Source organism: Prionailurus bengalensis, chromosome E1 (assembly GCF_016509475.1).
Source record: "Prionailurus bengalensis isolate Pbe53 chromosome E1, Fcat_Pben_1.1_paternal_pri, whole genome shotgun sequence".
NCBI classification, from domain to species: Eukaryota; Metazoa; Chordata; class Mammalia; order Carnivora; family Felidae; genus Prionailurus; species Prionailurus bengalensis.
The window spans coordinates 4,193,832-4,208,787 of NC_057347.1; the positions used below are offsets into that span (position 1 = coordinate 4,193,832).

Consider the following 14,956-nt stretch of genomic DNA (forward strand, 5'->3'; position numbering starts at 1 on the left):
TTTTTCCTCTCTGAACTTGGCAGCTGTGGGGCACCCCGCACCCCTGCACCTGCCCCCCACCAAATTCTCTGGCTCCAAACGAGCCTGGACCAGTTCCTTGGAGAAGGAGTCGCCGAGCTGTGAGTAGGATGTGTTGAATGAGAAGGAACAACTTGGAAACTTCTCCTTGTTCTGGCTCTGGGCTCAAATGCAGGCTTGTACACATGCCTCCTTCTCTCTGGGTCCGCAAACTATGTATAGCAACCTATCTATCACCTGCTCGGCGACCCCGTATTGGGGGCTGTGATTTGTACGTGGGTAGGTGTCATTGTTCTGTTTCTTCTACCCACGAGGACACGGAGAAGATGGCAAGAGACTTGCCTCAAGTCCCAGTAAGTGGGGGCGCTGGATCTCAGCCCAAAGGGACTGACTGGGGGCACTGGCACTTGTCGCCACAGCCCTGTGCTGCTGCCCCCCCCCCAAATATTTATTGACTCCTGCCTACGTGCCTGATGCAGACCTGTCACGCATTAGTACCTCACTTTGGACCATCCTGAGACTTGCCACTTTATCCACCCACTCCCCCCCACCCAGCTGCTGTCCCCAGACATTTCCACCGAAAAGTAGATGGTCACACCCCGCCTTGTGTCCTTCCAGATCTGCTACTTCCGTACCAGAAGTTACGGTCCCGGCGATGTTTAGACATGTATGTGTCTAAAACCTGTCCGCTGCCCCCGTGAGCCCTGTGTTCTTCATCCTGGCAGCCAGTCCGGACAAATGGCTGTCCACATGGGCTTACTCAGCGAACGCCTGGGACCCACGCTCCCCGGTACTAGAACGTTCTCGCTAACCAGCCAGGCCCTCCCTGGGATGGAGCTCAGGCTTGGTGCAGCTGGAACCCCAGTGTTTACTCTGCAGTCCTTCTAGAGGAGACATCCATGCTTGTTATTGATGCTCTTGATTGATTCCCTTGGCTGCTCTTAGAAGCACCAGGGTGTCTCTTTTTTTTTTTAATGTTTATTTATTTTTGAGAGAGAGAGAGAGAGCAGGGGAAGGGCAGAGAGACAAGGAGACACAGAATCTGAAGCAGGCTCCGGGCTCTGAGCTGTCAGCCCAGAGCCCGACGCAAGGCTCAAACTCACGAACCGCGAGATCATGACCTGAGCCGAAGTCAGATGCGTCACTGACTGAGTCCCCCAGGCGCCCCATCGGGGCGTCTTTAAAGATTCTTCTGTGCTTGGGTCTCACACCCAGAGATTTGTGTTGCGTTGATCTCAGGTGTGACCCAGGGATTCCAAGGTGCTGCCAGGGTTGAAGAACATCTTGTGACACACGCTCAGTGCTCCAAGTGTGGCCACCCAAACTCTTGTGGCTTCAGGTTCTCAGGCCCCACCCCAGCCCTGCTGGATCCGAATCTGCACTGCAACAAGATCCCCAGGTTTGGGGTGCACATCGAAGTCTGGGGAGCTCTTTGCCCACACACCAGTGGTTCTCCAAGCTGGCCGTGCGTTAGAAACTTAGTGACTCGTATTGTAGAGAATTACATCAGAAATTCTGGAGGTGGGGCCCGGGCGGTTGTAGTCTTACAAGCTCGCAGGTGGTTCGAATGGACTTCTCCTGGTCCCTCCTTGTTCCCGTAGCCATATTCTCTCCCCGCAGGGGAGCAGACAATGTGCTTTATCGGCTCATCTCCGATAAAGTGACCTTTGCGCACTCTTGCTGTCATCAGCTACGCAGAAGTGGCCAGAGTCACCTTAGCTCACGGTGGCTCCTTGCTCTCCCATCCACACCTCCCGCTCCCCCCCGCCCACTCCCCCTGCCCAGCGAATGACACCGCCATCCATCTACCAGCTACCCAAGCCCCAAACCTGGGTGCCCTCCTGCCTGCTCTCCCTTCCTCCCTGCAACATGCACTCAGACTTAAGTCATCAGTTCTCTCTCCAAAGATCTCTCCAAGCTGTCCCTTCTCCCCCCCACCCCTGTCTCCATTGTTCTTCAGCCTCTGGGGATTTCTCGTGCACGCTTGTGCAAATGCCACCTGCTTGGTCTCCCTTCTTCCTTCTCGCCCTCTGACAATCCACCCTCCGCATTGCGGCCAGAGTGGTCTTTCTTGAGCAAACTGTGGTTACGTCTGTCTTCTACGTGTGTCTTTCTCGTGGCGCCCCGTTGCCCTCGGGCGTGCCTTCCAAACTCCTTAGTGTGGAAAGTGTTGTTACTCCTGGTCTACTCATCCAACCGCAAGCACCCCACGCTTTATTTATATGGAGAAACTCACCGTTCCCCGTATCCTCGCTGCTGTTTCGCTAGTCCCACATTTTGCACACGCTGCCTTCCTGCCCCCAATGCCCATCGGATGGCCCCGCGACTGGTGAACACTGAACTTCCTGCTTGGAGACTAAGCTCTTTACGAATCTCTCTACCTCTCAAATTAAGGAAGAGTCGACAGGCATGCCTGAAAGGGACACGTTCAGAATCGTCCTCAGGTCTCTGAAGATCTTACAGAGGACCTTGCTGAACTATGGTTGTCTGCGTACAAGGTCTTGGACAAGAGGAAGGGGCTTAAATAGAAATGGGAAAACTTCCCTTTGGACACAAGGAAGAACGTCAGAATCTAAACTGGTAAAACATTGGTGTGGACCACAGAGAAAGGCTTTGGGTTGTTTATCTCTGTCCATTTCCAAGAGGAGAGACTCTGTCCTGAGAAGGAGGCTGCAGAAACTCATGTCTTCCTCTCCCTCCCCCCACCCCACCTGATGTCTTCCTCTCCCTCCCGCCACCCCACCTCATGTCTTCCTCTCCTTCCCCCCACCCCCCACCAGCTCTAGGATCCTATACACTCCAAGGACAGTGGGATTTGCATGCCCTACATGAAGTGCAGGCTTCGTGGTTAATCTATGGTGTGCTGACCTCTCTAGGCTGCTGTTTCATCTATAAAATCAGAGTTGGCCCAGACCAATGGTTCTCAACTGAAGGTGATTCTACCCCCTCATTTGGGCAACTCTGGAGATATTTCTAATCATCTCAACTGGAGTGGGGGTGCTGCTGACAGCCAATGCATAGAGGCCAAGGGTGCTGGTACACAAAACAGCCCCCATCACAAAGCATTATGGTCAAGAGTACTGAGGTTGAGGAACCCAGGACTACACAGTTGGCTGTACATTATAGCTCAGGAGGATAAGGAAAAAGCCATAACTACTCCCAAACTGGACTCTACCCTAGATTGATGGAAACAGACTGCCAGGTTGGGCTTCCTTAGCTTTGGAATCACACGCATTCACTCTCTTGCACCTTCATTTAACATTTATGGAGCACCAGCTGTGTGCTTAGCTCAGTGCTAATTTCTTTCTGGGAGAAAAAAGATGAATTCCCCATAGTTTTTGCCCTCAGTCAGTTTAAATCTAATAGTTGTGATTTTGAGACTCATCAGACTATGACTGAGCCAATAATTGCCTTCATGCTTAGTTAGAAGACCACATGTTACAGTTTTCTTCTGACCTGAGTGAATGTAACCCAAACTCCAAAATAGAATTCCTTGAACCACACATGGAAGGAACCAGGGCCCCTGAATGTCTTCATAGAGCAGAGCTTCTCCATTGAAGCTCTATTCTCCATTGAAATAGAGTATTTAGTAACCAAAATAATTAATAATAATAATAATAAAACTTTATTGTGTTTGGGGGAACAAAAAGAGTTTCTTGACCACATATTTTCTAGCTAAGCTGAAATACTAAAAATAACATAATAATCAAGATGTTGCTCATAGCATTTGGCATTTCAGGGCACTTCACAATCTTATTTCACCTTGTCCAAATCTGAGGCTGGTTCCTATTCTCTAGAGGATGGATCAGAGGTTTCTGGGAAGCCCCCAGGCCAACTCAGCCCCCCAGGCAGCATCCTTGTTGCCATAGCTGGGCTTCCCCCACCACCTCCAGATTGGGTCTGTGTCTACAGATCAGCATCTGGGCGAAGTGAATGAATGTCATGCTGGGTTTTCAGACCTCTCACCTGACTTTATCTACTGCCTTCTGGATTCTCTGTGTTTCAGAATAACATATTATGACAGCCTGAACAATTCAGGTGCTCTGTAGGTCTTTCATGAGACATAGAAATTGGAGACTTCCCAATTCCCATCTTCTTCAGGATAAAAGGCTCTACTACTTAAATTAAGCTGTTACCCCTGAGTGTACATTAAGAATAGAACCATTCTGGGGCACCTGGGTGGTTCAGTTGGTTAAGCGTCCAACTCTTGATTTCAGCTCAGGTCATGATCTCACAGTTCGTGGCACCGAACCCCATGTCGGACTCTGCACTGACAGTACAGAGCATGCTTGGGATTCTCTCTTTCCCTCTCTCTCTGATCCTCTCCCCACTTGATCTCTCTCTCTTTTTTTCTTTCAAAATAAAATAAACATTAAAAAAAAAGAATAGAACCATCCTGAAATATGGAATATTCTTATATCCCAGTCTCCTCTGCTCCCAGTAGAAAATCCATAAAGCTTTAATTAGTCCAAACCTTCAGGGTTTACAAAATACATACATTGTGCAAGATTGTTCTATCCATATCATAATTCCTGGAGATAACGGAACAACCAAATTAAACAGCCAGTTGAATAGCTTTTTTGAGCCAATGACTGAATGGACCATCTGTTGACTTTATGAAGTTATTTAGTCCAATGCCTTCATTTGTTCTTACTGGATCTTCTCTAGCAGCCTCAGGACTTGGCAAAGCTGAGAAATCAGTAAAATTAGTCTTCACTGGTCTTGTTCCTTAGGTCTTCCACCTCACCAGGAACCCAGGGGTGTGCTGTGTCCTCAAAACATCTCCTAATTTCCATATCCCCTCCTCTAAGAGTTACAGTGGGAATCTCTCCATACCCTGTATTTTCCCACCCCATTAAAACTTAGTTTTGACGCATCCCATCTTCTGCTTCCCATGGTGAAAGTAGGTCAGATCATAAGTAAGCGATTGAATTATCCATTGTGAAAATGGACACATGAATGAATAAGAGTTGGAGAAAGTCCCCCCCACCCCACCCCAAGTGTTCTTTATCTTCTATGTGATGTGTACACGTCAGCGGCATTCTAGGGATGAACTATTTTAAACCAAAGGAGCAACTCTAATGGTAGGCATTTTAGTCCACACAGCAGGCCAGAGGAGGAGGGGTTGGGGGTAGGTGGAGAAGCTTAGGGGTAGATGAAGCCTACTTCTGAGCCCCCTACTATGTTAGCCATCACCTCTTCTAGCACAGGACCTAAACACAGGAGCTGCAATGCCAAGGAAGTGTCACCAAGAATCTTATATCTGATAATGCATTCTGCATTGTCTAGGACCTGAAAGGGAACGTTATATATCTGGGGTCCTAAGCACCTCTATTCTGATCACAGCATCTAAGAGGAATTGGCTGGGTTCTTGGAAGATTTCCTCCTTCTGCTCCTTTTCCTACTTCTGTACATATGAAGAACAGTACTACCCAACATGCCTACTGACTCTTGTCTTGTGTCTTGACCATGAACCCAAGCTCCATGGTCAACCAGGCTGGTGTTTCATCCCGTGGCACTGAAGAAGCACTTCCTCTGCATGGCCCATTGGTTGATGCCCATTTTCTCATGTCTGGTCCCTGGATGGCACAAACAACAGCAAATCCACATCCTCTCCATCACAACCCTTCGTATCCTAGGAAACAGTCCTGATCGAAATTAACTTGCTGAAATATGTGCCTTTCCCCAGTTAAGCTTACTTTACAAGAAAAAATGCTTGAGTTCAACAAATCACTAAGCCAAGGACACAACGTTTTCTCTTTATGAGGAAAAGCAGATATCCCATTAAAGAAATAAATTACTTGGTTGCATTTAGTTTGTATTTAAGTGTCCTGTTGCTAAATATTCCTTGGCTAGGAAGCTCCATCATTCCTGTTGGCTAGTGGGTTGGGATAAATAGCCTCTTGCCTGGAACTGTAGACTGCTAGCTTTGAGCACTGACTCTCCTGAGGCCAATAAGGCAAGTCTCAGTAGGTACACATTGGATTCTGGAGCTTGTGTTTCAATATGTGGTTCAAGGGATTTGTTTCCAGACAGGGGTGGGGGATTAGTACTGCACTGGCTCAAAGTTCATAGAGACTTTGATCTCTAGTTTGTAGACTCCATTAATTGTTACCCAATCAGTGTCTCCACTGGCTCTTTTTTCATTGCATAGAGGCAGTTTTGTCTTTTCCATTAAAAAAAAAAAAACCAAAAACCTGTAACCCCAAACCTCTTCCAGCCCTGCACAGAAAAGTGATTTCCTTCTGTATCTCTTGTCAATTACTCTTTTTATTCTTCTGCTTTCCTTCACAGCCAAGCCTCTTCAATGTGGTCTACACTGGCTGTCTCCCTCTTTACATCTAGCTCACAAAACAAAGCATTGCAATCTACCTTGGGCTCCCACCTGTGAACTGCACCTTCTCTCAGCTCTTTGTTGCTAAATGCAGTCTTATTTTGCTGAAATTTCGGGTAGCATTTAAGCCTCCTCAAAGTTCTTACAGACATGAGTTTCCAGGACACCACTTCCTTGTGGTTCGCTCCAACTGCCCGGGGCTGTTCTTTCTCAATCTCCTTTGCCGTCTCTGCTTCCGCCATTCCCTTCATTACAAGGTGAGTCTCTTGCCCTCTTTTTCTCCCAGTCTGCACAGCTTTTCTGGCTGGAGCCAGCCATTGCTGGCTCCATGCTCCAGCTGGGACCTCTCTGCTGAGATGCAGACATAAATATGTCACTGCCTTGGGACATCGCTTGTGTCCAAAACAGCTGGAATCATCCCTCTTCTCCCCACACCATTCTTCTTCTTCCATGTGCTTATTCTCAGTGAATGGTAATACTGTACATCTGAGATCAGCCGAGAAATGTTGGGGTCATCTCTGACCTCACATCCAACCACTAACAAAGGCCATTCGACTCAAACTCCTTAGAGAGTTCGAATCCCTCTCCTACTTCCCATCACTGATGCACCATGGCTGTGGCTTTACCTCATCTCTCCATCATCTTCCTCTGATTAGTGTCCCCTCCTCTGATTCTCCGTTAGTCTCCCCTCCTCTGATTTTGCCTTCATCCAATCCATTCTCCCCACAGCTTCTAAAATGATCTTTCTGAAGTTCAGAAATATACATCTCATCGGGTAACTTACCTGCTTGAGATTCATCACCGGCTTTCCATTGCTCTCAGAAGAAAACCTAAACTCCTTCCTCTAACCTTGAGAAGACTGTGCAGGAGCTGGTTCCCCACCCCTACTCCAGCCTCACTTTTCACAGTTCTTGTTCTCATTCTCCAAGCCCTACCCACACTCAAATATTTGCCCTTCTACCTCTCCAAGAGCCCCACAATGTCTCACGTGGTTGCTGTCAAGGTGTTGGCCAGGGCTGTGGCCGTCAGATGGCTTGACTGGGGCTGGAGAATCAGCTTCCCAGTGGCTCATACACGTGGTTGGTAAGCGGTGCTGGTTGTTGGTAGGAAGACTCAGTTCTGCCATGTGGGTTTCTCCACAGCCTGCTGAAGTGTCCTCACAACATGGTGGTTAACTTTCCCCAGAGGGAAAGAGAGAGCAAGAGAGACAGAACCAGGTGGATACCATGCTCCTGAGGACCTAACTTCAGAAGTCACATAGCATCCCTTCCGCCATATTCTTTTTATTAGATGCACACAGCTAAGTCTAGCTCACGTACCAGAGGGAAGGGAGAAATTAGGCTCTGCCTTTCGAAGAGAGCACTGTTGAAGAATTGTCCGCCGTATTCTTTTCATTAGATGCACACAGCTAAGTCTAGCTCACATACCAGAGGGAAGGGAGAAATTAGGCTCTGCCTTTTGAAGGGAGCAGTGTTGAAGAATTGGCACACATAGTTTAAAATCTCTACCAAGGCTGACAACAAAGGGATGAACTTTCCCAACCCATGACAGGTGTGGAATATAGTCTAGGGAGTGGGGAACATGTACTTTCCAATAAATTCCATGGCAGCAACAAGATCTCAGGTTAGATACCAATAGGGCTGGAGTTCTTTACAGAAGGGAGGCAGTGAGTTTTCTGTTTCACGGAAGGAAAGGTAATTATCGGGTAAAGCTGTGTGTAAGTACCAGCTCCATCACTTACCTGCTGTGCGAACTTGGTAATTGTAATGGTCTCCTCTGTGCCTCTGTTTTCTCATTGTATCACAACATAAAAATAGTGTGGCTTTCTCAGAGGATTCTTATAAGGATTAAATAAAATAATCTATGGATGTATCAAGATGGCCCTAGGAAGAGTGTGGATGACCACAGGCACATACTACCCGAATGGTCAATTGCCAAGTTTCCCCTGGTTTATCTGGATAAGGATCCAATGGCCAGGCCCCAGATGACCTCGATATTCATAACCACATGGACTCCATCACGTATTTACCCATATCTGCTTTTTTTTTTCCCCAAGGTCAATTTCTTCATCTTCCTGAAAATTGTCAAGCTTCTCATTTCTAAGCTCAAAGCCCATCAAATGTGCTTCAGAGATTATAAATACAGGTGAGTGGCCTGAGGTCAGTACCCAATGCTCCAAGATTATTTTGACCCCTTTGGGCTGTCCTGGTTAATACTCTGGGAAGAGGGGCATGAGTTACATCAGTATGTCTATCTCCTAAGATAAGAGTATCTGGAAGAGACCCTCTTAAAAGGTGTCATGGTGTCATGTGGGGTTTTTGCCACTGATGAGGACCTTCTGGCCCCGTGGAAATGAAGTGAGTAGTCAAGAGTACACATTTCCCGTAGCAGGAAGCTTAAAGTGCACCTAAGAATGGGTGGTTGAGCCATTTGGTTGAGCCAAAGGAGGGGCTCTAATGGTAAGGATTTTAGTCCCCGTGGCAGGTCATAGGCAGACATGTGAGTGGGGACAGCCAGAGCTCTGTTTCTCTCTAAGGCTAGAATCGGGCCTAACCCACACGTGCTGGGAAGGTGGTTCTCCTGTTTAGCTGACAAACATTTAATGAACGCCTACCATGTGCCTGGCACTGAGCTTGGAACAAAAGAAAGGTACTATGCAGACCCGGTCTGCAAAGACCACACATTCCAACCCCAAGGACTAGTATATTGGTGTGAACGTGCATCAGGGAGGCTGGTGCTGGCCACGGCTCCGGATTCTCTGAGTGACCTTGGGCAAGTCACTTGGCCTCTCTGGGTCTGATTTCTGGTGTGGAGAATGGGAATGTCACATGAGACCCATCTCTTGCCTGCTTGGAGGACCGAAGAAGGTCATAGATGTGGGTTCTCAGTCTAATCAGATGTGGCGAGTGGTGTTTGCCCAGGATCCAGACCCCAAGTCCTATCTGCTTAAAACCCTTCTTCCAGGAGGTCCCGAAGGGTAAACACGCATGGTTCCACACTGGCAAAATATATGCTATAATTGGCCCAAATATTTTGCAAACACCCTTATCCCCAGAGCACTTGGGCTCGCTTGGACAACACAGAGCCACGCCGACTCTCTTGGCGCCTCTGGTGGAGACTCTAAGTGGCTCAAAGTTTCTTTGGCCCTTTCCCAAGGCTCAGCCTCCAACTGTTCTGTGAGGGTGGAGGTCCAAAAGCATAGTCAGAGCTGTTCTAGTCCGCCCACTGAGGGTCCATTCAGGGAGGGCAGCCCTCTCACCAACCAGGTGCAAGGGACACTGGGGCATCCGGGAAACTGGAAAGAGAACATCGTTCCCCACAGACAGATCAGGGAGCAGACAGATCCCAAGACACCACTCTCCATGCAGACTGAGAGCCTGCACCCTGCTATTTGGTGGCCCCAAAGCCTGCCATGTACCACTGGGGCTCTCCCCGTGCTCCAGACCCACAGTACCCCTGCAGTAACTTTCCATTCTGGCTGCTTGTAAGTGTCACCTGACAGCCAGCCTAAAGGATAGACTCGTGAGTCTCCCCACTGGATATTCGGACTCAGTAAGTGCGACATGGGCCCCCCCCCCATGTGGACTCCTTATGGAGCTCCCCAAGAGATTTTGATACACAGAGTGCAGGACCTCTGCCTCAGATGCCCTAGTGAAATAATGCGTGGAATTTTCTGGTGGGGCCGTGGCAGATGTGTTTCTAAGCAGCCTCAATACCCCTTTTTGCAAGGTCTCCTTTGGAGTTATCCAAGATGGCGGTCTCTAAACTTTCCCGATCATGCATCTTTTTCAGTAAAGAAATTTTGAGCATGCCTCTCATCATACGTACACATGGTCTGCTGAACTAATACGGACATTATAAAACACAAAAAAGAGAGAAAATTATAAAAGATAGATTAAATATTAGCACACAGAACTCCCATTATCTTTCCTTCTTATATTTTCTCCTAATACCAAATGGATTGTCTTGAATATCCCTGAAGCGTACATGACCGATTGGGAACCAGTGATCTAGGGAATCGTAAATCAAGATACCGGGGAGACCCTCATGGCCGAGCAATGATTCAGGACAGCTATTTTGGGGGACGAAGGGGTAACCTGTCTGACATACACAATCTATCTGGAAGGTTCTCTTTTCCTTTCCCAACTCTCGTTCAAGGATAAAGCTTGAAAAGAGGAACCGGGGTGCAGGGCCACCTGGAGGCCCCCCAGGGTGAGCCACCTCACCTTGGCAAGTTGAGCTGTACCACCTGGCGGCTGAGCTGGGGACCTATCAGTGTCCCCACGTGGCTGAGACTTTAGAGGGCCGACTCACACACCAACTGAACTCACAAGAGACAGATACATAAACCGGACTCTATAACTGTTCATTCTTAAGAGACCGTGGAAGGCAGGGGTGGGCTGAAGCTTCCTTCTGGTGCCGGCACTCCTAGCTCCATTGGCAACAAACGATCCAGAAATCCAAAGCGGTCACCAGAGTCTCGCCGGTGTGAGTAGGGTGGTCGGTGGGAAGGATCACTGACTGTGAGCAGCCACCCTTGCCTGGCACAGCCACCTGCCTGGCGAGAGCAGGGTTCATTCCCCAGGGTCTCCACGCGTAGGGCTGGGTAAGTCCAGGGGACTTCTCACTTCTCGGTGATTTTCTCCATCATTTTGGTTGGCCATCAATTTCTCTTTACTTACCCTGTCTCCGTGCAGAGTACAGTACAATTAAGTAGCTTGTGCTCATTAATGAGTAAAAATCCAGGCCCTTTCTCTCAGGACACACCGGGCCACCTTACTTTACTGCCTGGGCTGGAGAATCCTCCAACGTCGATGAGGCAATTGCCCATTTTTCTCTCCCAACAGCGCTAACACCCTCATTTCTAAGTTCTGTCACCCACGGTGAGTCATCAGCACCCCCAGCTCACACTGCCCTCTTCCTACATTGGAGGGGTCTCCCCCTCCCCCTCCAGGTCCCCCTCCAGCTTTGTTTTCTTTTGTCATCCTCTGCCAGGGTGGGGAGGAAGAGGCAGAGGGGCCCAGGGCATTTTGTCCAAACTCTGGTAGAAACGGGTCTGCCTCCACCTCTCCCAGATTTTGAGAACTTTCAGAACGTGGCTCTCAAGATTTGGCCCCCCTCCAGGAGTATATTTTAGGAAGGTTTAAATTAAATATATTTAGGTCTTGCCAAAAAGGCAAGTGGCTAGGCGGTGGAGGAACTTTTGTAGTCCTAGCTCTGTCTCTGGGCTCCCACCATTCAGGCGGAGGAACATTACGGGGTCCCCCTGCCTGGCCTGGAGCGGGAGAGCTGACCCAGGCCCCCTGAATGTGGACAGACACCTGCCGACGATCAGCGCGGTCTCTGATCTGTGTGGCTCCCAGTCTTCAGGCGACTGTCCCCCTGGAGGACCCGTCTTAACTCTGTGTGTGGGCAGAGCTCTTGACGAGTTTATAAAGGAGAATTATTTCTTAACCTGCTGGACTCCAGAGCCCTCTCTTAAAACACTTTCTAGCAGGCAACCAAAGACAAAAAAAAAAAGTCACAAATGGAAGTAAAATTGATTGTTGAGGCTACAAAGGCACCCCAGGGCAGGGGTGGCTTCTTTATTTTTTTAAATTTAAATCCAAGTTGGTTAATGTTTAGTTTAATAATGGCTTCAGGAATAGAATTTAGTGATTCATCCCCTATATATAACACCCGGTGCTCATCCCAACAAGCGTCCCCCTAATGCCCATCCCCCATTTAGCCCGTCCCCCCACCCAACACCCCCTCAGCAACAAAAATACAGTTTGTTCTCTGTATTTAAGAGTCTCTTAGGGTTTGTCTCCCTCTGTGTTTTTACCTTATTTTTGCTTCCCTTCCCTTATGTTCAGCTATCTTGTCTCAAATTCCACATATGCGTGAAATCATTTCGCTTAGCAGAATACACTCTAGTTCCATCCATGTTGTTGCAAATGGCAAGATTTCATTGTTTTTGATCGCCGAGTAGTATTCCATTGTATGTATACACCACGTTTTCTTTATCCATTCATCAGTCAATGGACACGTGGGCTCTTTCCATCCTTTGACTATTGTCAATAGCGCTGCTATAAATATCGGCGTGAATGTGCCCCTTCGAATCAGCATTTTTGTACCCTTGGATAAATACCTACTAGTGCAATTGCTGGCTCGTAGGGTAGCTCGATTTGTAATTTGTTGAGGACCCTCCACACCGTTTTCCAGAGTGGCTGCACCAGTTTGCATTCCCAGCAACAGTGCAAGAAGGTTCCTCTCTCCGAGAGTGTCAGATACCATAATTTTGAGGGTTTACATGTCATTTCGTCTTTTAAAATGACTGTATTATTATTAATAAATAATATCTTATTATGGTTTCAACACTTCTTATTATCAGCCGTAGAACCCTTGTTTTTACAGACGAGAGGTGAAACAGTCTGCCCAGAGCTACATGGCCAGTCGTTGACGGTGCCGGGATTTGAACCCAGGCCCGGATGCTGGCCTGTGCTCTCTTTGATGGCGACTCTTCCTCTCTCGCTGCGCTGACTCATGCTCAATAAATATTTGTTGGATGGCTAACGGACTGCAATAAGCCAAACAATTTAAATAAACAATTGGCCGTAGATGAAAAAATAAGCATAAATACAGTTCACCAGCGTAAACGGCGAAAGACATTTACGGATTTCCATTCGACCAAGGACACACACGGGGTTCTGTCTAAGCAGAAGTCAGAGCAAGGTGAGGAATGGGAAATCCCTTGACATCCATGGATCTGGTCGTTACCAAAACCTCATAAAAAAGATGTCATTTTTTAAAAGATCATCCCGTTCTAAATGCAGGATTCTGGCACGTGCAGAGGACATCCGTGGGAAAAATTGGTGAAACCCGAATGGAATCCGGATGTATAGTTGTTAGTCACATACCAATGTTGGACAAATGGGCTGTGGTTAATACAAGACTAACGTTAGTGGAAACAGTGAAGTTGTATGTGGGCGCTCTCTGTACTATTTTTGCTACTTTTCCACACATCCAAGATTATTCCAAAATAAGGAGCTTATTCAAAGCACGTAATGGCATAGCGAGGCCCCGAGAATGACTTGAGAGCGAGATGCGGATCTGCACTCAGTATGTAAGTATGTGTCCTCGAAACCCAGATGACCGGAGCGAGGGTGGCAAACTGAGACACTTTCGGGGGCCAGGCAAGGAACTGTGGGTGAGTGGGGCAGACCGGCTGCGTGTCCTGGAACATGTGTTCCCTCTAGAAAGAAACAGCCACCCTCAGGCCGGAGCCGACGGTCACCAAGCAAGAATTTGGGCCCCGTAGAGCCAGCTTCTCCCACTTTTCAAAAGAAGCCGGAAATCTGGACCTCTGCTCAAACTCTCCTTACTTATTACTTAAAGATGGCTCCGATAACAAAAATCACCCTCTTCGTATAAGTAAAAACCGTCCATCTGCAGGAAAAATACACCCTGTGGCCACCATTTCGCCATTGTCTGACCCAAGCATTTTAAAAATACTCCTGGAAATTAAAACACAAATATCTCTTGACCACGGGCCCGGGGGGAGTCCCCTCTGCTCTTTAATGGGCTTTAGGTCATTTTGGGGCACAAAGGTGAGGGTTTTCTTGTTTCCTTGATAACATTACACTTGAATGGCTCTCACGGGTACAGGATCCATACTAAGCACTTTCTCTTGGGCACAATTAAACCTTCCTGAGGATACTGCCCAGGAGCTGCTGACACTCCAACATGTTTAAGTCCACAGCCTTCGGCAGGGGAGAGATTTCTCCAAGTCTGGCCCTTTAAGACAAGTGATTCGGGCTAAAAGTCATTACGATGAAACTCTTTTTTTCCAATGTGTATATACAAGACAGTAGCTCTGTTTGTACCCTGCATATGAGTCACTTTTGCTAATGTAGTTAGTTTTAAATTAATCTCAGTACTGAAAAGCAGTTGTTCCCAAATGTGGCTGCTTATCAGAATCCCATGAGGAATGCCTTAAAAATTCACATTCCCAGGACTGGACATCCAGAGGTTTTGACTCAGGAGGTCGATACTGGGGCCTAGGAAGCTAGCTGGCTCTATCTATTATCTATTATCTATCATCTATCTATCTATCTATCTATCCATCCATTTATCTATCTATCCATCCATCCATTTATCTATCTATATGTCTATCTATCACCTATCTTCTTATATATCTATCCATTTATCTATCTTCCTATCTTCAATGTATCCATTTATCTATTTACCATCTATCTGCCTATCCACCTATCTATCTGTCTGTCTATCCATCTATCTATCCATCCATCCATCTATCATCTATCTTCTTATATATCTATCCATTTATCTATCTTCCTATCATCAATCTATCTATCTATCTATCTACCATCTATCTGCCTATCCATCCATCTATCTGTCTATCCATCTGTGTATCCATCCATCCATCCATCCATCTGTCATCTACCTTTTTAAGTTCCTTAAGGAATTCTAACGGTAAACCATGTTTGGGAACCACCGGTATGCGGTATGGAATGTTTGGGCCCCAGCTGTGCACTTTGCACGTGGGTGGTACAAAGGAATGTTTGTCTTTTTTACGTAGAGTATATACAACAGGAGCTTCCACAC

General features: G+C 47.4%; 1 protein-coding gene across 1 annotated transcript in view; it reads left to right on the top strand.

Annotated features, from left to right (window-relative positions):
* GLP2R (glucagon like peptide 2 receptor) overlaps positions 1-14,956 on the top strand; it is a 52,831-nt gene that overhangs the window by 26,277 nt on the left and 11,598 nt on the right. The window contains exon 10 of the mRNA XM_043583114.1: positions 8,409-8,497. Within this exon, the coding sequence (XP_043439049.1) occupies positions 8,409-8,497 (89 nt within the window). The remainder of the gene's footprint in view (positions 1-8,408; positions 8,498-14,956) is intronic.